This window comes from Schistocerca nitens, chromosome 3, assembly GCF_023898315.1.
Source record: "Schistocerca nitens isolate TAMUIC-IGC-003100 chromosome 3, iqSchNite1.1, whole genome shotgun sequence".
Lineage (NCBI taxonomy): Eukaryota > Metazoa > Arthropoda > Insecta > Orthoptera > Acrididae > Schistocerca > Schistocerca nitens.
The window spans coordinates 391,327,301-391,352,853 of NC_064616.1; the positions used below are offsets into that span (position 1 = coordinate 391,327,301).

The 25,553-nt window shown below is 43.7% G+C and overlaps 1 protein-coding gene across 3 annotated transcripts in view; it reads left to right on the plus strand.

Moving 5' to 3' along the window:
• LOC126248333 (constitutive coactivator of peroxisome proliferator-activated receptor gamma-like) overlaps nt 1–25,553 on the plus strand; it is a 725,840-nt gene that overhangs the window by 518,319 nt on the left and 181,968 nt on the right. For all 3 annotated transcript variants that reach the window (XM_049949229.1, XM_049949228.1, XM_049949230.1), the window contains one exon: nt 13,049–13,135. In XM_049949229.1, the coding sequence (XP_049805186.1) occupies nt 13,049–13,135 (87 nt within the window). The remainder of the gene's footprint in view (nt 1–13,048; nt 13,136–25,553) is intronic.

A 25,553-nucleotide genomic window follows, 5' to 3' on the forward strand; every position in this document is an offset into this window, starting at 1 on the left:
ACGAGGTAGTGGGTTGCACAAGAAACATTGATAGCTGGCCCCTGTACACAAGTTTGGTTCAAATGGTTCAAATGGCTCTGAGCACTATGGGACTTAACTTCTGAGGTCATCAGTCCCCTAGAACTTAGAACTACTTAAACCTAACTAACCTAAGGACATCACACACATCCATGCCCGAGGCAGGATTCGAACCTGCGACCGTTCGGGTCGCGCGGTTCCAGACTGTAGCGCCAGAACCGATCGGCCACCCCGGCCGGCTAGACAAGTTTGGCTTGTGTAAGATTAGCCGTAATTGACTACAGAAGCTAAGCAATTTCCGACCCATGTCAGTATATGTTTTTCCTCTTGTTTTTACGTGAGAAATTCAACCCATACGAATTTTATCATGTTTTCGACTCAACCTGTATAGTTGAGGGCACTTCCATCTCTTACATGTAACCAACTGTATTATTTCTATCATATGCAGACAGAAGTAATGTGGACTCATAGACGCTGATGAGTATAACCGCTGATGGCATTGCCGTGTCGGAGACAGACTTCCTCCAACTGCAGTCATGTGTTTTTCTGTCCTATTATTCTGGACTCTTGTTACAATACACTCCTTTTCTTCAAAGATATGGTAGTGCGGACAATAAGTCTTGATCTGTGATGACACCCAGTTTTGGTCCGTTGATCGAGACTGCACAACCGATGGAATGTCTCGTGTGTTCAAACAATTTATGGGAGTGCGGCGGGATGACGTCTTCGACAACCGCCGATATTTCGGCAAGTGCACACTCTGCTGCGAGAGACCACTGTGCAAGGAAATGTAAAACCTCGGTATGCCATACACACACACACACACACACACACACACACACACACACACACACACACACATTTAGCGTGAATAGTTGTGCCACCTCACAAGCAATTATGACCAGCGTCAGAAGTTATTAATAGTGATTATTAATTACCAACGGGTGAAGTAGCATTAACTCTGTCCCTCTGTGTTTTGACGAGGGAAAGAACAGAATTCCAAGCAGAATTTAAGCAAAAACCTTCATCTCTATGTATAAGGTCACTTGCTAGTTTAATGTCGACTACTTCCTTAATAACACTACCCGAATAGCTGGAAATGGATGCCAGTGTCTCCATGTTGCTGATATTCCATAGGATTACTGGTGGCAAGGCGATGTTCTGCAGCAGCAGATTTGCTCGTTTGTTGTGTGTGTGACACGCTCAATACACCGACCCTCAAAGGCGTTGATAGCCTGACCAATGTATGACATGGCACAACTGCAAGGAATACGGTACACGCCCACCTCACGCAAACCAGTATCATCATTTGTAGCACCTAAAACGTTCCCTAATCTTAGATGGTTAGCGAAAAACATATTTCATATCATGGTTCCGCAGAATACGACCAATTCCGTTGGAAATGCTACCTGCATAAGGCAGAGAGGCCGTAGACTTTGGTGACACATAGTTATTTTAGTTATTTTCACCACTCATCGGATTCACTGTTGGTCGATAGCGCAACGCCAGTTTAATTTGTGTTTCACCATAACCATTCTGGCGAAACGTGACTTCGAGATGGATTAATTCAACTGAAAAACTTTCAGGGCTTGAAATTTGTTGGCCCCATATGAACGTACCACTTCACGCTGAGCCGGATGGTGACAGAGTGGCAGAGTTAATGCTACCTCACTCGTTGGTAATTAATATTCTCTACCAACAAGTTCTGACGTTGGTCATCTTTGCTTGTGTGGCAACGCTAGTGTTTACTTTGCGTGTGTTGTCCTTTCGGCTTACGCCCCGCATACAGAGGTTTTCAGTTTCCTTGCACAGCGCTCTCTCGTTGCATACGTGTCTTGAAAATGGCGGGTTATGCTCCCGTCGAAATATAGGCGGTTGTCGAAGACGTTACTCAGCTGCGTAAATTATTTTAACGTTTTGTACTTGGGGGGAAACAGAAGTACCATATCTCGTGTGTTTTTGCAGGAAGAGTGGTGAAATATTTCTCAGGATGTAGCTAGCGATCTGTATTGTGTCATGCTTCGTGACGCAGCTTCCTGTTTAGCTGCTCAAGGATGTCCTGCTACACCTCAAACATTCGCCTTGTATGTCCATAGTACGTCTTTGTTTCTTCAAGAGCAGGTCATTCCTGGTTTGTATTAAGATCTACTAGCCGTTTTAGGTTTGATACATCTGCAGCAAAAGAAATAGATTTCTTAAGCCAATATCGTTGATCAATTTATAAGATTATTAACGACGTATATTAATGTGACTGGGTCTAAGTGGTTTTCAGATTACAAATCCTGAAATGCATGTTTCAATCTCCGTCGGTCTTGTGGTTTTTTCCTTTAACTAGTCGCTACTTTCACCTCTGGCAATGATTTGTTAGCGTAAAACAAACGAAGTTGTGCCATGGTTTCTAGTCCACGTTTAACTGTAGGTTCACCCATAACAGGCTAGATAAGTCAATACATTCAGGGGAATACAAGGGCAGTCTACCTTCAATAGTAATAACTTAACCCCATTCGAACAAGCCTCGGAAAACCCAACGGTACTGACCGACCGCCGTGTCAACCTCACCGGTAGACGTCACTGGATGCGGATATGGAGGTTCATGTGGTCAGCACGCCGTTCTCCCGGCCGTTGTCAGTTTTCGTGATCGGAGCCTCTACTTCTGAGTCAAGTACCTCTTCACTTGGCCTCACAACGGCTGAGTGCATCCCACTTACCAACAGCGCACGGCAGACCTGGACAGTCACCCGTATAAGTGCTCGCCAAGCCCGACAGCGTTTAACTTCGTTGATTTGACGGGAACCGGTATTACCACTGCGCAAGGCCGTTGGCCACCTCAAAGAAAAACATGCCAACTAAAACACTGCGATTTTCAGAACAATCCTCGGGTTGAGGACATCTTTACTTATTGACTACTGATAGGCACTAGTATTATCTGTGATAAGTATTTTGCTTTATCACTTTCACATAACATCAACGTGCAAAGGTACACTGTTTCAGCATCAGGGTGGCATGTAGAATGGTCAAGAATGCAGCGGAACGTAGACAAAGTAACCCGCATGACTAAATAACTACGTACATAACTCTTTAAGGGGTAAAATGGCTCAAAGATGTATGTCTCTGAACGAATGAAAACATGAAGCGAGTCTTGAGAGAAGTGCTAAAAAGAGAGGTGACAGGAAATAATACATGGGGCAGTCAGATGAGACAGACTTAAAGAAGTAAGTGAACTGATCATTGTTCCAAAGGTAAACGCCATAACTGTTGATACACTTATCCCACTGTCAGACAAGACGGTTAATGACTTCGTGGAAAAATGTTTGTCGTTGTCTACGGAGCCATGGGCGTACTCAGGCGTGCACCTCTTCGTCCAAGCCGGCCGTGGTGGCCAAGCGGTTAAAGGCGCTACAGTCTGGAACCGCGCGGCCGCTACGGTCGCAGGTTCGAATCCTGCCTCGGGCATGGATGTGTGTGATGTCCTTAGGTTAGTTAGGTTTAAGTAGTTCTAAGTTCTAGGGGACTGATGACATTAGAAGTTAAGTCCCATAGTGCTCAGAGCCAATCTTCGTCCAAAGAAAATCGACGGCCACGAATATCTTTCTTGACGGTTCCAGAAATATGGGAATCGCATGGGGAGGGATCGGGACTGTATGGAGGATGTGTAAGGGCTTCCCAGCGAAACCTCTGCAGCATACTCGAAACAACATCGGCCACATGTGGGCGTGCCCATGTTTCCTGTCATATCACTAAATATTGACCGTTCCTTTAGGCGCACCATGTGTATCTGCTGACAATAATTCAAGCGCAAAACCTTAGCGTGGTATTTGCACTGTTCATCTAGCTAGATCTTGGCTTTGCATTATCCTACCAAGCCCGTCCATATGCTGCCAAGGTTGTTTCAAGTACGCTGCAGAACATCCTCCATACAGTCCCGGGCTCTCCCTATACAATTTCCATATTTTGGAACCCTTAAAAAAGACATTGGTGGCCGTGAATTTGCTTCGAACGAAGAGGTGCACTCTTGGGTACAATAAAGGTTCCATAGGCAAACGAAAACATTTTTCCAGGAAGGCAATGACCGTCTTTTCTCACAGAGGGATAAATGTACGAGGGTTGGAACTTAAATAGTGGCAACTATTCATTCACAACCGATACAAAAGAGTTACATGTTTGCACGTGTTACTGTCCTTCAAAGTAGTCACCAACGTTGTGTAGAATCCGTTGCCAGCGATGTGAAAGGCGTAGTATACCGTTAGCAGAGCTTGTTCTGTTGATGGTGCGAATGGAGCGGTCTACTACCTGTCGAATCTCTGGAACAGTTCTGAAGCGAATGCCACGAAGCCAAAACTGAAACGCCAATCCAACGAATGGCGTCATTTGGGTCGCCGCGAAAGTCGAAAGTGCGTCACAGCCCCAGTATCGTGAAAGTTGTGGTGATTCTCGTGTACGACTGTGATGGTGTTATCCTAACGCATTACGTTCCTCCACGACAGGCCCTCAGTGCACAATATTGCTGTTCGTTTTGGAGCATCACCTGAGACCAGCTTTGCGATAGAAGTGGCAACACTTTCTGCGCAACCTACCCATCATTTTGCACGACATTGCGCGGGCGCATACAGCGCAAGCTGTAGCTGCTCTGTCCGGTCGATGGGACTGGGAAGTACTGTAACATCCACCATACTCCCCAGACTTAAGTCCTTGTTACTTTGATTTGATTCCGAAGATGAAGGAACGACTTCGTGGCATTCGCTTCAGAACTGTTCCAGAGATTCGACAGACAGTAGACCGCTCCATCACATCATCAACAGAACAGGCTCTGCTAGCGATGTACTACGCCTTCCACATCGCTGGCAACGGGTTCTACACAACGCTGGTGACTACTTTGAAGGACAGTAACAGGTGCAAACATGTAACTCTTTTGTATCGGTTGTGAATAAATAGTTGCCACAATAAGTTGCAACCCTCGTATTAACAGTTACGACAATTACTTTTGAAATAATAAACAGCTGACTAATTTTTTCCATCTGTCGGGTTTTCATTTGGCCGCCCCTGTAAATACAACCGGCGGAAGTAAAATATTTTCATGTGTATAGACTACAGCGAGTGAAAATTTGTACTAAGGCCAGGAATCGATTCCGGGTATCCTGCTTACTAGGCAGGTGCGTTAGCTACTAAGACACCTTGGCACAGCGGTTCACACAACTACACGGATTACCCTGGCACGTTTCTCTCCCCGATCTAAATCCGCACTGCCACCCCAGTTTACTTTAAACTGCCGCTTACACACGAGCAGCATTCCCGAGGGTCTCCATGTTCTGGAATAGCAGTTCAGCCTCGAAAGTGTGTGTGTGTGTGTGTGTGTGTGTGTGTGTGTGTGTGTGTGTGTGTGTGTGTGTGTGTAATCGTATCTGTATGAGACCAGTAAAGTCTCTGAAATTGTGTCATTTCATTTGTAACACTACTTATGTAGGCTGCGAATGTTGATGCGCCCGGAAGGAAATATGCAATTACAACCACTATAAAAAAATGCGGCAATACATCACAAAGGCAACTAAACAAACTTCAGTAAATAACTCAAACGGATGCGAATCTTCCCAAATAAGAGACTCACGACGAAGATAAAACTCGTAAAGTAGCTGTGAATCAAAATCGATGTTCCAAAAGGGATGTTGTAACTCTGTAGCAAGAGACGGAAGTATAGACAGCAAATGTGGAATAGAAAAATGTGGGAGGGAGAGAAGTTGCGACTGAAGCAATAGAAAAAAGGTGTAACTTCGTATTGTTATAGCAACATTCGGCAGAAAAGGAGATACGTCTGCCAGGTACTAGAGAAACAATACAAATACACCTCTGAACACGAATAAGGGATTAGCCAGTTGAATGTCAGCTTGCCTCCCGACTAAGTAGACCAACCATGTACCCCAAGTTAAATGACTTTATTTATTTAGAAGTTTAAACTTGAAATTACGTAAAAAAAGAGTTACTAATATCAGCAGAATATTTGTGCGCCACGCTGTGCCGGTTCAGTAATTTACAATGCGGGGGTGTAATCCTATCTCTGAAGTGAATTACAAGAGCGCACATTAGCAACCATAAACAACGATGGTCTGCAATCACAAATGGAAGCTGACAATCGCAAAGCTATAACTGACGTACCGATAAGAATACCTGAAATAGATGTCGTCATGTGTACCGACAATATCTTTCATGAAACTTTGTTAGTGTGTATCAAAATATCTCACTAATCATCACTTGACTCGTATCCTGGTCATGGGGTTGTCTATGTTATTCGGGAACTGAAAAATACATTTCTTGTGAAGGGCCGGCCGGAGTGGCCGAGCGGTTCTAGGCGCTACAGTCTGGAAACGCGCGACCGCTACGGTCGTAGGTTCGAATCCTGCCTCGGGCATGGATGTGTGTGATGTCCTTAGGTTAGTTAGGTTTAAGTAGTTCTAAGTTCTAGGGGACTAATGACCTCAGCAGTTAAGTCCCATAATGCTCAGAGCCATTTGCACCATATATATATATATATATATATATATATATATATATATATATATATATATACTCCTGGAAATTGAAATACGAACACCGTGAATTCATTGTCCCAGGAAGGGGAAACTTTATTGACACATTCCTGGGGTCAGATACATCACATAATCACACTGACAGAACCACAGGCACATAGACACAGGCAACAGAGCATGCACAATGTCGGCACTAGTACAGTGTATATCCACCTTTCGCAGCAATGCAGGCTGCTATTCTCCCATGGAGACGATCGTAGAGATGCTGGATGTAGTCCTGTGGAACGGCTTGCCATGCCATTTTCACCTGGCGCCTCAGTTGGACCAGCGTTCGTGCTGGACGTGCAGACCGCGTGAGACGACGCTTCATCCAGTCCCAAACATGCTCAATGGGGGACAGATCCGGAGATCTTGCTGGCCAGGGTAGTTGACTTACACCTTCTAGAGCACGTTGGGTGGCACGGGATACATGCGGACGTGCATTGTCCTGTTGGAACAGCAAGTTCCCTTGCCGGTCTAGGAATGGTAGAACGATGGGTTCGATGACGGTTTGGATGTACCGTGCACTATTCAGTGTCCCCTCGACGATCACCAGTGGTGTACGGCCAGTGTAGGAGATCGCTCCCCACACCATGATGCCGGGTGTTGGCCCTGTGTGCCTCGGTCGTATGCAGTCCTGATTGTGGCGCTCACCCGCACGGCGCCAAACACGCATACGACCATCATTGGCACCAAGGCAGAAGCGACTCTCATCGCTGAAGACGACACGTCTCCATTCGTCCCTCCATTCACGCCTGTCGCGACACCACTGGAGGCGGGCTGCACGATGTTGGGGCGTGAGCGGAAGACGGCCTAACGGTGTGCGGGACCGTAGCCCAGCTTCATGGAGACGGTTGCGAATGGTCCTCGCCGATACCCCAGGAGCAACAGTGTCCCTAATTTGCTGGGAAGTGGCGGTGCGGTCCCCTACGGCACTGCGTAGGATCCTACGGTCTTGGCGTGCATCCGTGCGTCGCTGCGGTCCGGTCCCAGGTCGACGGGCACGTGCACCTTCCGCCGACCACTGGCGACAACATCGATGTACTGTGGAGACCTCACGCCCCACGTGTTGAGCAATTCGGCGGTACGTCCACCCGGCCTCCCGCATGCCCACTATACGCCCTCGCTCAAAGTCCGTCAACTGCACATACGGTTCACGTCCACGCTGTCGCGGCACGCTACCAGTGTTAAAGACTGCGATGGAGCTCCGTATGCCACGGCAAACTGGCTGACACTGACGGCGGCGGTGCATAAATGCTGCGCAGCTAGCGCCATTCGACGGCCAACACCGCGGTTCCTGGTGTGTCCGCTGTGCCGTGCGTGTGATCATTGCTTGTACAGCCCTCTCGCAGTGTCCGGAGCAAGTATGGTGGGTCTGACACACCGGTGTCAATGTGTTCTTTTTTCCATTTCCAGGAGTATATATATATATATATATATATATATATATATATATATATATATATATATATATACCAACCCCAGAATCTTTGCTTCAAGAAGGAAAATGGACAGTTGGCTCTTAACAACCAAGAAAATTGCAAAGAACTTTCTAAATATTTTAAGAATCTTCTAAATTGCCCCGAGCCCACAGAAAGATTTCCACCAAAAATTCCCCAACAATGCAATCCAGTTTCACTTGCACCAAATGAAGAGGAAATCATTAAAGAAATTCATAGGTTGAAAAACAACAAAGCATCTGGTGAAGATGGAATTGTTGCAGAACTTTTAAAGGCAGCTGGTCCAAAAACCGTTAAAGAAATTACTTCAATCATGCAAAACATTTGGCAAACTGAAAAAATTCCTGATGAATGGAAAACCGCCTTGATTCACCCACTTCATAAGAAGGGAGACAAAACTGATGTTAATAATTACAGAGGAATTTCTCTTCTTCCAGTCACATACAAAATCCTCTCTCAATGTCTTCTGAACCGAGCACAACAGCAACTTGAATGGAAAATTGGCGAATATCAAGCAGGTTTCAGGCCAAATAGATCTTGCCCAGAACAGATTTTAGTCCTCAAACTAATTCTCAGACATCAAAAAATTTACAGTAAAAAACTAGTTTGTACCTTTGTAGATTTTAGAAAGGCTTATGACTCAGTGGATCGTGAATCTCTTTTCCAAATTGTGAAAGAACAAGGCCTGGATCCTAAAACCACGGCAATTATCAGAGACACGCTAACTGGTACAAAATCAAAAGTAAAGTTCAGAGGAGAAATTTCAGAATCCTTTGAAATAAAAACAGGCGTGAGGCAAGGTGATGGACTCTCTCCGTTGCTATTTAACTGCGTTCTAGAAAAAGTAATACAAGAGTGGCGCGAACGAAAATTGGAGTTCAAAATTGACCAACCAGTGAAATTAGGACGAACAAATATTCGAATAGACTGTTTGGCCTTTGCAGACGACTTGGTTATTCTAACGCAGGACATCCAAATTGCTCAGAAACAAATAGAAATCCTTAAAGAAACAGCAGAAAGAGTAGGTCTCCAAATCTCATTTGAAAAAACACAGTATATGACTAGCAACAAACTGGCACCCAAACTTTTGGAAACTAAGTATGGAAAAATCAAAAGAGTTTCGCAATTCAAATATTTAGGTGAAACAATCTCAGAGACTGGTCTAGAAAAAATTGGAAATGAAATTCGTTGTCAAAAGATGGAGACAGCTTTTAGACTTACAAAAGACATCTACAACAAAAAATGTCTCTCGAGGTACTCTAAATTGAGACATTACAACACGGTCATAAAACCAGAGTGTATTTATGGGGCTGAAACGCTAATTTTAAACAGAAAAAAGGACATTCAAGAAATCCAAAAAAGAGAAAGAAAAGTAATCAGAAAAATTCTAGGTCCAAAATATACTGAAGAAGGAACATACAGGCTAAGAGCAAATAGTGAAATTCAACAATACACCAGCATATATTCAGATATGAAAAAACGCAGATTAAAATTTTATGGGCATATTAAAAGAATGGATGCTACCAGACTAACTAAACAAGTAGTGGAATTCTACGAAAATCGAAGTAAAGCTAAATTTGAGACAATAAAATGGATTGCTGCTATAAAAGAGGACATGAAAGAGGCAGATATAAAACAAGATGAAATTCAAGACAGAAAATTATTTAGGCAAAAAATTCATGACTGGGTAGTTGGTCAAGCTGAAAAACCAAAGAAAACTGGAACCACATGGTCTGATGAAAGGAAAAGAGCTCATTCCGAGAGAATGAAAACAATTTGGGCAGAGAGAAAGTCTAAAAGAAAATAACTGAATGCCCCGTGATTGTACTTCGCGTGGTCCAGTAGGGCCCAAACGTGAATAATAATAATAAATATATATATATATATATATATATATATATATATATAATTTTTTTTTAAGGGGCTGTGGCATGAAACGGATAATACCGAGAGGAAGTTTTAATTGAGACTTCGCGAATTGTACTATTAGTATTAGTGATCATTCTTTCTTGAAACCTGGAAGACGCTGAATTGTACAGAATATCGTAACTTCCTGTAAAGAATGCCTCAACGAGCTACAACGTTTAATATAATTAAAATGATAATGCAAGGAAGGTGTAGAAACGCAACGTAATATCACTTTGAACCATGGGTGGAGAAGATGTCGGCCGTCGTATTCTCAAAGAACTGTTGCGCTTTTCTTTTGATTTAGGAAAATTTGTCTCGAAAGCGAGACGGGATGTGAATCCCGCTCCTGCATTGCGGAGCCACTGCGGCACGCAGCTTGCTGGGACAATGCATGGTCAAGATCTAGCTAAATGAACCGTGCAAATACGACGCTAAAGTTTTTCGTGTCAGTTGGGTGTCCGAAGAGGAATGGTCAAGATTCAGGGATATGACAAGAGCGTTCACTTGAAGCAAAAAACTTCATATGGACATACGCCTTGTTCCGAATGGTTTCTGGGGTAGAACACATCTAAATGTATATTGTTATTTATTTTCTGTGTCATTTAATACATTGTCAGGTTTACACAAGTACAACAGTTAGAAAAAAGTATAGCATAAGTTTTTGCAAACATCAATTGAAAAATAGGTATCTTTAACACATTCACGTGTAAGCACTATGGTAAACGTTACATTACTGCTGTCGTACAGTTTACAATATATGTTCGAACGTCCCACCGGCAACTTCAATGCATTTGTGCTCTAGTGGGAGAACATGTTTTACTTTCCCGAGTACCTCTGCGCGTTCCCTGATGAGGGCAGCAGCTATCATGATTCGACCAAGCAGTTCACTTCGTCGTATTCGCCTTTCGATTTTACACCTGAGACTTCATCGAACCCCTTAAACTAACATCTGATGGCGTAAGGTATGGCGTTCTTTGTGATGAATTATTTGTACTACCCCGACAAATACGTGCCAGCCACTACCCCAAAAACAAATGTACATTAAATGTATTCTACCCGAAAACCCTTCGGAACATGGTATGTGTCCATATGCAGTTTTTTGCTCTACATGAGCGCGCCTGCCTATTCCTCCTGGAACACCCTGTATTTTTAAGCAACAACAGCATTATAAGGAGTTATACGACCTTCTGAGGGTGAATAGGTTGATCAAGGAAGCGAAAAGTACGAACGAAACCCAGGAGAGTGCCGGCCGCGGTGGTCTCGCGGTTCTAGGCGCGCAGTCCGGAACCGTGCGACTGCTACGGTCGCAGGTTCGAATCCTGCCTCGGGCATGGATGTGTGTGATGTCCTTAGGTTAGTTAGGTTTAAGTAGTTCTAAGTTCTAGGGGACTGATGACCACAGCAGTTGAGTCCCATAGTGCTCAGAGCCATTTGAACCCAGGAGAGTTTTACAGGGCGACAATTATTGAACAATATGAAAAAAATGTGAATTAGCTACAAACTACGGCGTGCACAAACTTTATTCAACATTTAAACGTCACTATTGATATTCGGATGTAGGTTATGACACGTTCGGCATGCCTGCCATCATTGGCGATAATGAGGCGCAAAAGAATAGCGAAATTCTGCATGACCCGCTGAAGTGTCGGAACATCGATGCTGTCGATGACCTCTTGAATGACAATTTTCAGCTGAGAAATGGTTTTGGGGTTGTTGCTGTACACCTTGTCTTTACTATAGCCCCACAAAAAGGAGTCGCATGTGTACAGATCCTGAGAATATGGCGGCTAATCGAGGCCCATGCCACTGGCCTGTGGATACCCCAGAGCCAGAATGAGGTCTCCAAAGTGCTCCTCCAGGACGTCCAACACTTTCCTGCTTCAATGCGATCGAGCTCCGTCTTGCATGAAACACATCTTGTCGAAATCAGGGATACTTAGGATAATGGGGATGAAATCATCTTCCAAAACCTTCACGTACCGTTCGGTAGTCATCACGGAATATCGCACTGATTATTCCGTGACTGGACACTGCTCACCACACAGTCACTCGTTGGGGGTGAAGAGACTTCTCGATTGCGAAATGCCGTTTCTTAGTTCCCCAAATGCGCCAATTTTGTTTGTTGACGAACCCATCCAAATGAAAGTGGGCTTCGTCGCTAAACCAAACCATACTGCCCTTACTAATTGCCATCATGCCCCTCGGCCAACTGTGCAGTTTGAACATCCTAGCGGAAACCGTCGAGAAGTTTTGACGATTTTATTTCATACAGTTCAATAATTGTCAACCTGTATGTGCAGATAAGAAAAACAAAATTGCTTGTTGCTAGACGCTCCTGTCAGGGCAGTACTGAGGCCGTGGCGAGAAGGGCCCCGCCAACATCGCAGCCGTGGAGGGGGCGCAAAAAGTGAATTCTCCTGTCCCTTTTATTCCTATTTTCTGCCTACGAAAAGAAGCCTTTTCCTCGGCCTGCGAGTGTAAACGCAGTTATTTCTGCAGTATCATTTTATACAAGCAGCATCCTAAAGAAATAACTACTATCGAACTAATAAATGACTACTATCGAACAGACGTATATCCCTAACATGCTTTTGTGGCAATAGTGCGCTTCTTTCACACAGCTGTCCCCTCACAGCTCGCTCATGTTCAACCAAGCGTTCTTGCTGTCACTTGGTGATGATGTTGTGGAGTCTCAATGGTCGGCGAGCGGGTACTGAAACATATATGCTAATTTGACCGATTTTGCAAACTGAGGACTGGAATGTGAAACTGTTTGTTCATTTTGAACCTGGTATCTGTGTCATACACTTACCGGTTTCTAATGCTTCCAGTTGTTTCATCGTTCAACTCTTCTTGGCTATTCAGAGAAGACCGCATTGTACATCACGCTGATGGCGTTCCTTTAGAAAAGATCACCGGAAACTGAATCAGTGTTTTGCAGTCTCTCCCTGCTTTCTCTCTATATAATCTAATTGCAGCATTTTTGCTTGATTGGGAAACATATTATTTTTTGCGGTGCTTAACGATGCTTCTATGAAAGCCACTTTGTTCTAAAATATTTATTGTACCCTTATTGTCGAGTAATACCCTACCTGTTTTATTCAGAGCTGGTTCGAGATCAGTTTACCTCGCGAGGGACATACCATTCTGCGGACAACGCCAGGACGCGGCCAAGAATGCTCCGGATACAAGGTAGGTAAGCAGGTAACAAGACCGAATCCTCCCAAACTGACACAAGGTATGTTGTATTGTAGACAATAATATAATTATCTCTGCCATGTTCCTTATCTCCTTCCCCTACCCCTCCCATGTTTAAAACAAAAAATATAGATTCACTTAGGCACGCTTTGCGCGTGACCTTGAGCGGGACTTAGTCGGTGGCGCGGTACCGACTGGACTTTATCTCAATAAGATAAAACTTTTAAACATACAATACACACTAAAAATTTTTGCATCTTCTACTGTAACTTCATATGCTTTCCGTTGCCTGCTTGGAGTATTCATAACGTTTAGAACTGCTACTTGCTTCAAACGGGAGAATTCGGTCCCATCGTTTTTCAGACCCTTGCGGGCTTGGGAGGATCCGGTACCATTTTTCTGACCGCGGGAGGATTCGGGGCTGCGTCCCATCGCTCACCCCACCCCTTCCCTTTTCCCCCTGATCCCCGCCCACAGACAATGAGTGCCTTTCCTTGGGCTTATCGTAAGACCCTTAAAAATAAATCCAAATGTAGTGATAAAGGAAATGCGTTGCTTTTTCTTTTACAGTAAGTACTACAGGAGTTGTACAAAACTATGGAAACACGGCGAGAAATGAATTCTTGAACTCAGATGCAGATGCTAGTTCAGGCTGCGGGTTGTGCTGTTGTATCTGACAACGCACGGCACCTGTGCAATGTTCGTGTTTCGTTGAAAGCGTCAGTCGTGGTCAGAACAGCATTCTGTGTAGCTGTGCGTGTATTATATCCGAGATAAGTGAATTCGAACGTGGGCGAATTGTTGATGTTCCTACGGTAGGTACTTCCGTATCCAAGGGAGCCGAAGTGTTTGGTGTTTCAAGAGGAAGAAGATTTATACCGCATACAGGGAAAGCGGAAAAACATCATCCGCTAAATGCCAAAGATTATGTGACAGTCGTGGTTGATCTGGTCCAATCCATGGTGTAGAGTTGGTCCCCACTCGTGATGCTGTGTGCCAAGATGACATGGCCACTGTTCACACAGCTCTCATCGTCCAGAACGTGTTCTGTGAGCACGAGGATGAACAGCTGCATCTCCCGTGGCCACTGCACTCACCAGATACCAGTATTATCGAACCTTTGTGGTCTGCATTGGAGCGAAGCTTACGTGAGCGCTATGCACCTCCATCGTCGTTATCTGAACTTGCCGCTATCTTGCAGGAAGTATGGTATAATACTCCCTTGAGAATCTTACAGGACCTGTAATCATCCATTCCGAGACGACTAAAAGACGTTTTGAATGCCAGTGGTTTTGCTACACCGTATTAGGCATGAAAATGAGTTGCTTTTCGTGTTTCCATATTCTTGTCCACCCCCTGTGCAAAGACATTTCTCTGCAACAGAAATAAATTTACGAATCTTACTCCAGTGGTGAATATTAAAAGATGAAACACTTCATTTCCATTTAAGGCAACCCTGAGATCTTCAAACGATTGTATTGAAAGCAGAAAGGACTACAGCTACTACATTGCTCTAGCGTGAATAAAAATATACTCTCTATTAAACTGAGTGGAACAAATGAAAATATAAAAGTTCTTGTAAATAATAGAGTTCAGCTATCAGTTGTCCTTTTTAAATTTTATTGGCAGATCTAGATTTCAGCTAGAAACTAGCCATTCTCAATGCAGTATCATTTTTGATCAATGCATGTAATGCCTGTTGGTCGGGCTACATCCACAGTTCATTGAATTAAAAAAAGGACGACTGATAGCTGGAATCTATTATTTACTAGTCAATATAACAACCGCTGCGTACTACAGCTTTCTGAATGGAAGGTAAACTGATATAAAATTTCTGTTATTTTTTGGTTTAATAATGGAATTTTTAATTCAATAATTTATAGATTATTTCATTCTCCGTTGTGAAAAGTGGAACTGAAATACAAAGAAATCGTCCAATTTAATACTGACGTGTTAAGCATAACACGCTGTTGAACTGCGTAATGTTACATGTGAAGAAAACTCACCAGTATGTAAAATTTAATAAAATCTGCTATGAAGGTAGAAGGAAGGAAGATCAGAGTTAAATGTCCCATTGACAGCTTAGTCAGCCGGCCAGAGTGGACGAGCGGTTCTAGGCGCTACACTCTGGAGCCGCGCGACCGCTACGGTCGCAGGTTCGAATCCTGCCTCGGGCATGGATGTATGTGATGTCCTTAGGTTAGTTAGGTTTCAGTAGTTCTAAGTTCTAGGGGACTGATGACCACAGCAGTTAAGTCCAATAGTGCTCAGAGCCATTTGAGCCATTTGACAGCTTAGTCATTAGAAACAGAACTCAAACTTGGACTACGAAAAGATGGGAAAGGAAATAGGCCATGCTCCATTCAAAGGAACCGTCCTGGCGTTTACCTCGTGCGAATTCGGGAAATCAAAGAAAACCTAAATCCGGATGGGCGGACGGGGATTTGAAACGTTGTCCTCCTGAATGCGAGACCTCGTTCAGTAATGTGTCAGGGTAGTATATGAAAATTGATAATGGTTAAAGTTCTTATGTGTGCATGTGAAAAAGAAGACTCAAATTTGTCCGTGATACGAAAGAGAAATATTCTATTGATTAGATGATGTGTAAGTCGTACAGTTGCTAAGTATATATACTGGCAATGTTTCTAGCCTTCAACATCGAAAATTCTTACAGAACAGAGTATAAAGCAACAGGGAGTTTCACAATTTCTATTACAGACCTTTAGCTGCTGTAGATGGGATTTAGTACTTTGTAGATAAAGTTTTAATAAGGAACCCATTTCTGTTGCGATATAAAATAAGTTTAAAAATTACTTCCAAATCTCCCGCTTCACGGTACGCTAAAAAACTGTGAAGAGGGCGCCGTCGTCAGTCCCTGTTGTATCTATGACATCACATACCGTTTTCGTCCAGCTACGACTATGGTTGCGAGAAACTGGTAGGTTTGCAACTAGAAGTGTTGACTATGGTGCTCTAAGGACGCAGTGCAATCTTGCCTTTGAATTTTAGGAAAGTTGGATAGTCTGTGCGGGAAACCGCATGTAAGACACTAGAGCGACCCCTTGTTGAGTATTGTTCGAGTATTTGGGATCCGCACCAGGTCGAGTTAAAGGAAGACATAGAAGCAATTCTAAGATGGGCTGCTGATTTGTTACCGGTAGGTTCGAACAACACGCAAGTACTACGGAGATGTGTCGGAAACCCAGATGGGAATCGTTGGGAGTAAGTCGATCTTCTTTTCGAGGAGCAGTACTGAGAAAATTTAGAGTATCAGCGTATGAGCATGACTGCAGAACGATTCTACTGGCACCAATGTACATTTAGCGTAAGGACTATCGAGATAAGATTAGAGAGATTTGGGCTTGTACGAAGACATGTAAACAGCTATAACGTACATGACAAACTGTGTATTGTGTTATAGGACATATTTCAGATGCTGTGTTATTAACTGACAATCTTGTCATTGCTATAGAAGTGCATAATGGAAGCAGACTTATATTACTGCTATATATGTACAGTTATCATTTTGCACAAATCGATACACATACAGTTGTTGGTTCCTCCACATCAGATGCCACTGATGATGGGTTATGAATCCGAAAACCGGTTTTGGAAGATAAAACAATTCTACTGCAGCTCACGGTTTATTGAAAATGTCTTTTAATAAATGTCTGAAAACTGCTGAGCACCAAGCATTCAAGATTTTTGTACTGGAAAGGAAATGACTCGTAGTTGTACAGGGTACCCTCCTCCGCGGACTTTACGGTAGCTTGCTGAATATGTATGTAGATGCACATGTAGAAGAGGACGTCCTTTGTAACCTAAAAGAGAATCCGACGACAATTACTCGAATCTTTGCCCATGCCACGGGCTCATGTAGAGGACACTTCTCAGAGCTCATTGTCTCCGCTGTGTGTGTACTGTGAAGCGGCATATTTGAAAGTGAACCGATCTTCAAACATATTTGACATTCAAACGGTTCATTTCCAGGCATGGGTTCCTTTTCAAAATTTTCTTTACTAATTCCCCATTCCAACTCATAGAAGTCTGTAATAGGAATCATGAAACACCATGTATTGACCATGAGACATCAGTTTCTGTGGATGAAGTTGACAGTCCACACGATCTTTCTGGAGAAACTGTCGATTTAAGGCATGCCTTATCAACTTGATTTTTGAAAAAAACTTGTTTCGCCGCATGAAACGTCCTGAAGTAGTATTGTGTTTTATGTTAAGGCAAATCTTGGGTGGAATTTGACCCCGGTTTTATGAGGGCTTAATCGAAAAGTGTACATTTCAAATACGTTTATAATAATTAGTACAATATTTGACACTGAAGTCAGTGGCGGCTTGTAACCACACATTCGCAGTTATCTCGCTCACATCGAGTTTGCAGGCCCACTTTTACTCAAACTTTTTTGCTTTCCATGGCAGTTTTCGCTACTAATTATGATACAATCTGTGTACGAAATCTGCACATGGGAACCTCTGACGCCCCACTCAGCTCGGCGTTACAACCGGCCCTGATGGTACTACTATCATGTAAATGGTTCCGTATGTGCTGGAGTGCTGGATTTCAACTTTTTCTGTAAAATCTCAGAAAATTTGCCCATACGCACGATGGTGCACCATTTTGTGCGGCTACATTCCGGTCCATATTGGCCAGAATACAGAAAGGTTATGACTCCGTCTTTCCTTTTTATGTTGAATGTTATCAGTCACATTACAGGTCTCGTTTAGCTTATTGATCATGTACAAAATTCAGTTTTTAGTAGAAAGTTATGTGGGAAAATTATCTCCATTGACTGAAACAAGAAAATGGCCGTGCACTTGCCTGGTGCTTGTAGTGAGGTTCGTCTCAATATTCTGTAGAACCCAGTTCTCCAAATCTGGTGTACACACAGTCCGCCGCGTGCTTGCACGTTCGTCTGTGTGAAAGAATCCATGATCACATAGTCGCCGAAAAAAGGGCTTGAAATGTTGTGTGATGTGGTTGGTGCTTGTGAGGGTACTTGTTTTGGTATAGTCATGCTGCCTCTCGACTGTTCTCTCTGCTTACCCGTAGACAAACACTATCTCGGCTTGTTCCCGACATGAATACCGGACTGTCCTGCTGCTTACAGAACGCTGCGTCAATCACACAGCTTGCAACACACAAGGAACACACGGCACGTGGTCAGAGGAACTGTCATTCGTCAGCGCCATCTATCATGGCAACGATCCATTTCGGGAGACTTGTTCATAGGACCTTTTTTCCTCCATTTCCATTTAGGAATTCTTCACTGCAGCTTGTCGGTTTTATTAATGTTCACCCTGTATATTTAACAAAAGAAAATGTATGTAACAAACATCGGATGTTCTCATTTCTTTGGTGTGCTCCTTTAAGTGGTGGGAAAGTTGTTTGTACATCCCTTCCATGTAGTTTGTGCACGCGATAAGGAGGATCGGTACAAAGTGCATTTTCTTAATTTTTCTAAGATCCACATAACTGTCGTTCTTGCCTGACGGGGATTTAGTTAAGTCCAGCTCTGAGTTTTACGCAGGCGCCTGTGCGATGCCTTACAAGATTTTTGCTAACTTTTCGGTAAGTATATAGGATTATTTTAACCAAAGAGCTGAGAGAATAAGGGCGTAACTTTGCTGGTTTCTTAACCAAGTGTTTGTGTAAAACCATAGGACTGGCTGGAGGCACTGCTGGTTGCGGATCACTTTGATACGTACATCAGCCAATAAGTATGAAAAATAATTCTGGCTGGTCTTAAACTGTGCCATATAGGGCTTTGATGTATTCAGCAGAAAAAGAAAACAACTGCTGTGTCATTTGAGATTGGACGATGCCTGTCAACCGAAGCAGATATCAAAATGGACTGTAATTAAATAGAGCTTAAGAAATCTTACACTTCCACGTTGCTATTAAGAAACCGTTTACATTTGTGGGAACCTCTGTGGGCTCTGATATCCTGCTGGGAATACCGGACGAAATCCTCAGTTGGTAATGACATTTTTTTTTCTACAAAAGGAAGATTACAGTCCGATGTTCCATCCGTGAAGACGTCTTTAGAATGGCCAAGGATGGGGAACGCAATTAATAGTTGCCTGTTCGATGGTTTCATTCCATTATTCGCCTGAAGTGTTTGAGGGAAATCACCGATACCCTAAATCTAGATGTCTGGTTAGATATTTTAAACACCCCATTTCACCACCAATGTGAGTGTACATTTTAGCCAAAGCACCACGTCTCTTATTTGCTTTCTCCGACGTGCCAAATTGTAACCAAGAAGAAGTATTCCTAAAAGCCATGATAGTTTTTGATATTTGTGTTAATGCACACAGCTCCAATTGACCACTTAACTTTAAAAGTAAGACACGTCGCTTTTAACGTTAGTATACATCATGAAAAACTGCCAGCAAAGTATAATGAACGGGCTGGAAACAACCGCCCTCGTTCGTGTCATTTATATTTTTCTAAGCTTATTTTTGTGCGCATTCTGTGCCTGACGCCTAGCCAACCTCATCTTGTTCTTTGTTAGAAACATGGCAGCAATTCAGGCATAACTGGTCGGTTTCAATTAGAAGGAATGGCTACATAAAATTAATCAGCGCTCCCACTATAACATGTTGGAGAGGAAATGGTAAAACTATGAAAAAGTGCGTTTTAAAAGATGTAATCCTCTGATAGAAAACTAATTCCCTCACACGCCGCTACAAACATATACACAGAAAAGTGCTATACGTAAAACACACACTGAAGTGATGTTATTAAAAATGTTAAAATAAATGTAAGATAACAGAACATCAGCTACACTAATCACAACTGTAGCTCTTTGATCGCTCACAACAAATGGAAAAAAAGATAAGCTTTCCCCCCTAGAAACCCGTGAAAATCTTCTGCCTCATAACTGCTGTAGGAGGCTTTGACACAGAACTTCAAATCTATACCGTTAGATGAAAGAGAACTATTGAAGCTGGCAAACAGCATGCAAACAGCATGCTAACTTCCTGTCACAATATATAGCAATTTGTGAACAGTGGTAGGTCCTCTAAACGGAGGAGGAACCTTCCGTTGTAGGTCAGTGTCTTACGTAAGGGCGTATTGAAATTAGTTTATTGTGCTACAGTGGCCAGGGCAAAACGCACGGCAGAGCTTGGCCATTGACTTCACTGTACACAGCTTCTTGTCTCAATCTAAACACCCTTTCACCAACAGGCAAATCACTATCACAGTAAGGGGACTGCCATATAGTACCAGAATATTGTCCATGCATGTAACCATTTGGGTTTCATATTCAGCGATTTCCTTATTTTGCACTTGCCCTGGTACCTAATACTACCAGGGCTTGCTGAAAAATAATGCCTCTAAATTTTTTATTCTGTTCTCAATATCGGCTGAAGTATTACATGTCACGGGTATTACTCTGTCGACTTTCCCGCTTCGCTGACGCAAGTTGCAACCCACTGCGGCTAGAGGGCTCCGAATTATAGCGTGTTTGTTTTAGTCGTAACTGAACTCAGAGTACTATACATCAAACAGCTAAACGCAACAGAATACACACTCCTACAGATATGAGAAATAGTTCAGCGTCATCAAGCTTTAACTCATAGTATTAACGAATACCGTATAAAGTCAGATGCCAGACTGAGTTTCATAGGAAGAATCTTAAGGAAATGTAACTCGTCCACGAACGAAGTGGCTTACGAGGCACTTGTTCGACCAAATCGTGAATATTTTTCGTGAATCTAGGATCCGTACGAGGTTTCGTCACGGGAACGTTTAGTCGGCGCGAGAGCGTTACGTAGATGCCCAACAAACTTCAGTGGCAGACTCTAGAGGAGAGGCGCTGTGCATCACGGAGAGGTTTACTGTTGAAATTTTGAGAGAGCGCATCCCGGGAAGAGCCGGATAATGTATTACTTCTTCCCACATGCGTCTCGCGAAATGACCAGGACAAGAAAATACGAGAAACTAGAACTAACACAGAGGCTTACCGACAGTCATTCTTTCCACGCGCTATTCGCGAGTGGAACGGGAAAGGAGGGGTCAGTTAGTGGTACCAGAGGTACCCTCCGCCACACACCGTTAGATTGATTGCGGAATATGATGTAGATGAAAATATAACATTTGTGACTCTATGAAGCTCCCTCCAAGTATTGTTTTAATAATTCCGTACCTGACCTCGCGTAAATCGTAACAACACTCACGTGGAAGGAGAGGACAATTTTCTACTTACTTATAGTCTTGTTGGTGGAGTGTCCGCTGGAGCAGTGGACTGGAAGAAAAGTAGTTGTGTGGAATACTTTTTATTAAGTGGTCATGCTATGGACAAGCTCTGTCCTGGCCACGTGTAGCACACGCCAGAGCAAAGACATTCAGGGACTAAAAGGATTCTCATAGTCGAAATTAGTTCGTGGAACTACCTTTTGATACTGAGTTTGTTGTCTGAAATTCGATATCCAACAGAAACAACGTAAACAGAATACACGAGGGACGCCTAAATCAGAACTATATGGAAAAAACATAAACTGGTTACAAACTACGACGTGCACACGCTTTATTCAACATGTAAACGTCACTATAGATATTAGGATGTAGGTTATGACGTGTTCGATATGCCTGCCGTCATTGGCGATGGTGTGGTGCAGACGAATATCGAAATTCTGCATAACCCGCTGAAGTGTCGGAACATCGATGCTGTTGATGACCTCCGGGGTGGCTGTTTTCAGCTCAGCAATGGTTTTTGGGCTATTAATGTCCAAGGAGTCGCATGTGTTCAGATCCACAGAATTTGGCGGCCAATCGAACCCCATGCCAGTGGCCTCTGGGTACCCCTGGGCCAGAATACGGTCCCCAAAAGTGCTCCTCCAGGACATCAAACACTCTCCCGCTTCGATGGGACCGAGCACCGTCTTGCATGAACCACATACAGTCGAAATGAGGGTGTCTTTGGATAATGGGGATGAAATTATCTTCCAAAAGCTTCACCTACCGTTCCGTAGTCAGCGTGCCATCAAGGAATATCGCACCGATTATTCCGTGACTAGGCACTGTACACAACACACTCACTCGTTCTACATCTACATCTACACGGATACTCTGCAAATCACATTTAAGTGCCTGGTAGAGCGTTCATCGATCCACCTCCACAATTCTCTATTATTCCAATCTCGTATAGCACGCGGTAAGAACGGACACCAATATCTTTCCGTGCGAGCTCTGATTTCCCTTATTTTATCGTGGTGATCGTGTCTCCCTATGTATGTCGGTGTCAACAAAATATTTTCGCATTCGGAGGAGAAAGCTGGTGAAGAGACTCATCGATCGCGAAATGCGGATTCTCAGTCCCCCAAATGCGCCAATTTTGCTTATTGACGTACCCATTCTAATGGAAGTGGGCTTCGTCGCTAAACCACGAAAGTATTAACGTGAAGTCCAGCGTTGTTGTTTCCAGACTTTCGAAGGAGTTCATATTGTCATGTGATGTGTCGAATCTCGCTTTGGGTTGTATTTTGTTCCAGGAGGTCGACGAGCAACAATATCCTGTTGCCTCTGCTTCAAGACAATTGAACACTCGTAGAAGTGTTACGTGAGTTACATGATCACATTTTATTAGTCCATGGTGGTTGCTGGGCAACGAATGGGAGAGAGGCGGAAAAGTATTGGTGGAAAGGCAAGGAAAGATGATGTTGATCGATACGTCAGGAATTATGTGGATTGTGCACAGTGAGTGGATTTGAGTAAGGAGCGGGTACTGTTGTGGACGGAAGAGGTGAGCGATGTAAGCAAGTTGAGCAAAGTGACAGAGACCTCAAGAGGTTTAGCTGAGGCAAATAAAATAACTGTAGAATGGGATTCCATGCAGATCATGAACTTGGAGAGCAGTGTGATAAGCAACACAAGCATGCTCCGGAAACTGACTAAGGAAGTTGTGAATCAAGACAGGGTCTCAGATAGCACTCTGAACCAAGGTTTGGAAGCAGTACAAGCTCGAATACAGGTACTGGATGCAAGAGTAACGCTAACAAAGCTATTGCAGTTTCTGGGGGATGGTGTTTGGGATGCCAGGGTGGAGTTCACGAGACTGCAGGAAGCATTCATCAATCGCTACATGGGCACTGAGGGAGGTGCAACGAGAATTGCCGCCGGAATTACAACTCGTGGTGGAGGTGAGTAGCCAGAACTCGCCATTCTACTACCATAGTGTAATGGGTGTAACAACAGATAGCACACGATTCTGCATATTGGTGTTGTTATCGGTGGGCAAGCGCGATGTGTTCAGGTGTTACCCATTACACACTTACACAGCGAAGTTAATGGAAGTTGGAAAATTTGCGCAAGTAACAGAGGAAGGGTGCTGCTATTAACGGAAGATAGGGATCAACACATTTTGATGACCAATGGTAAGATCCAGCAATGCTAGAGCGGGGTAGTCACCATATACCTGTCTCTTGAAACTGTCACAAGTAGGAGCGCATGCATCATACAATTCTTCAAGAGAAAAACAGAGGGATGTCCTTGTCAATAAGTTGTGATCGAACTGGAAATGTCTTTTCAGCAAGCAGGTTTGCATAGGATATAGTTGGTGAACAATAACAAGGTGACAGTTGCTAGCTGCTATGAGCAGGGGAAACTGATGGGGACGAGACGTTTGGAATTACGAAGCAATGAATTGTTGATCAGTGGGACTATGTGTAATAGTTTGGGACCCTAGCATCATTTGTCCGCTACTGTGATGGACGTTACCCCACTAAATGTGGCACAGCTACAGCTGTACTGGCCAGACAAAGCTTTAGAGATGTTGTCCAAACAAAACCATACCTTCCTTAACAATACCTGGGAACCTAGCCAGTATCATTCATTAAGCCAAATGATAGCAGCTCAGGAGGGGTGGATCACTGCAGAAGAACTGTTGCAGCATGTGGAACAGTACTGGATCGGTAAGGGTCAAGTAACTGTGACTCTGAGCATTGCAGTTCCAAGCGCCATGGTGATTCTGATTTTTTCTCTGCCTAGCGCACATGTATTTGACGAGCCATGCGGAAGGCCGAACCAGGGCTAATCGAAGTTCCCATCGACTGGTTACGACAGGCAAGAGATAAAAGATAGATTTATGGATCCAACAATGAACACAGTAATTTGCGTACTGGTTAAGGATAACAGATTTGGGGTACTAGTTTTACGGATTAAGAGCAGAAGTAATTACAAACTGTTCTAAGCCTGGGTACGATCCAAGGGATTGGGACTTCTTCGTAGGGAAGGGCAGTGTAGTGCTGTGACCCAGTCTTTGGTCAGGAAATGATTAGCCTTTTACAAAAGTAAAGAAAAGTAGCATGGAAGTGCCATAGAACGTTAACAGCCGTGGGTCGGTTGCCGCAAGTGTGGCGACATGTGGGGTACAGTAACAAACACAGTGGATTGCACAGCGAGGATGCCAGCCCAGCAGTGCCATGCGAAAGTCGCTGCCCGTGCATCAGCCCAGCCGGGGTCAGTGAGGAGATACGCGCCTGCCTCCCTACGCAAGCAGGATAGCGGGGTGGGTACGGACTAAGATAACGATCTCATCACATCCGATGTCATGTTACACACACGGTGTAAGGTTACATACTTGGGCTCCTTGGTTCCCCCACTCCCTCTGCCCCTGGGAACGACCGGGAATTGATCAAGATCACTTAGGGGAATCACCCAGGCAATTGTGTCATGTGAAATAAAAAGGCGGCAACCCCCTCTCCCCCTCCCTGTCCTACCCCATCTCCCGTCCGGACCATTGACGCTCAAGCACCCCCACCTTTTCCACCCTTCACCATCTTCATCTTTTATAACTAAGAAACCAGGGTGTGGGAGATTACTCTGGAGCTGGACAGCATATGGAGAGGATGTGACTGTTTGTTTATAACAAATTACGTCACTTGAGTTCGATTTGTTAAGAACAATATTACGTGGCACCAGCAGAGATGACACCTAGGCAGTGCAGTAATTGGTTATAGAACTGTATCCCTATAGTTTTAGTTATTTATCGTGGAAATATGCATTCCAATGGTTGGTCTACCTAATAATAGCAAATCGACAGACATAAACAATTAGCAAAATAGACTGACGTGCAAAGAATTAATGTAGATGTGATGGAAGTACGTCTCCCCTAAACCCCGGATTGATAAAGGGTTTCACAAAATACCAAACGAGGTACTGACAGTTATATTACGGTCGATACCTTGGTAGCATTTTATGTTGCACATCCGGATTACTGTCTATTCGACGTAAACAAATCAGTATGGAGAAATCTAGTGTGAGGAAGTCTGAAAATGTAAAGAACGGCTACGCATCTCTACAGAGTCTGGCTGTCTTGCAGGTGGTGACATAGAATAAATTATGTATTCCTGGTATATACAGCAAACCTTGTCTGTTGAGCAGGTCTATTAAA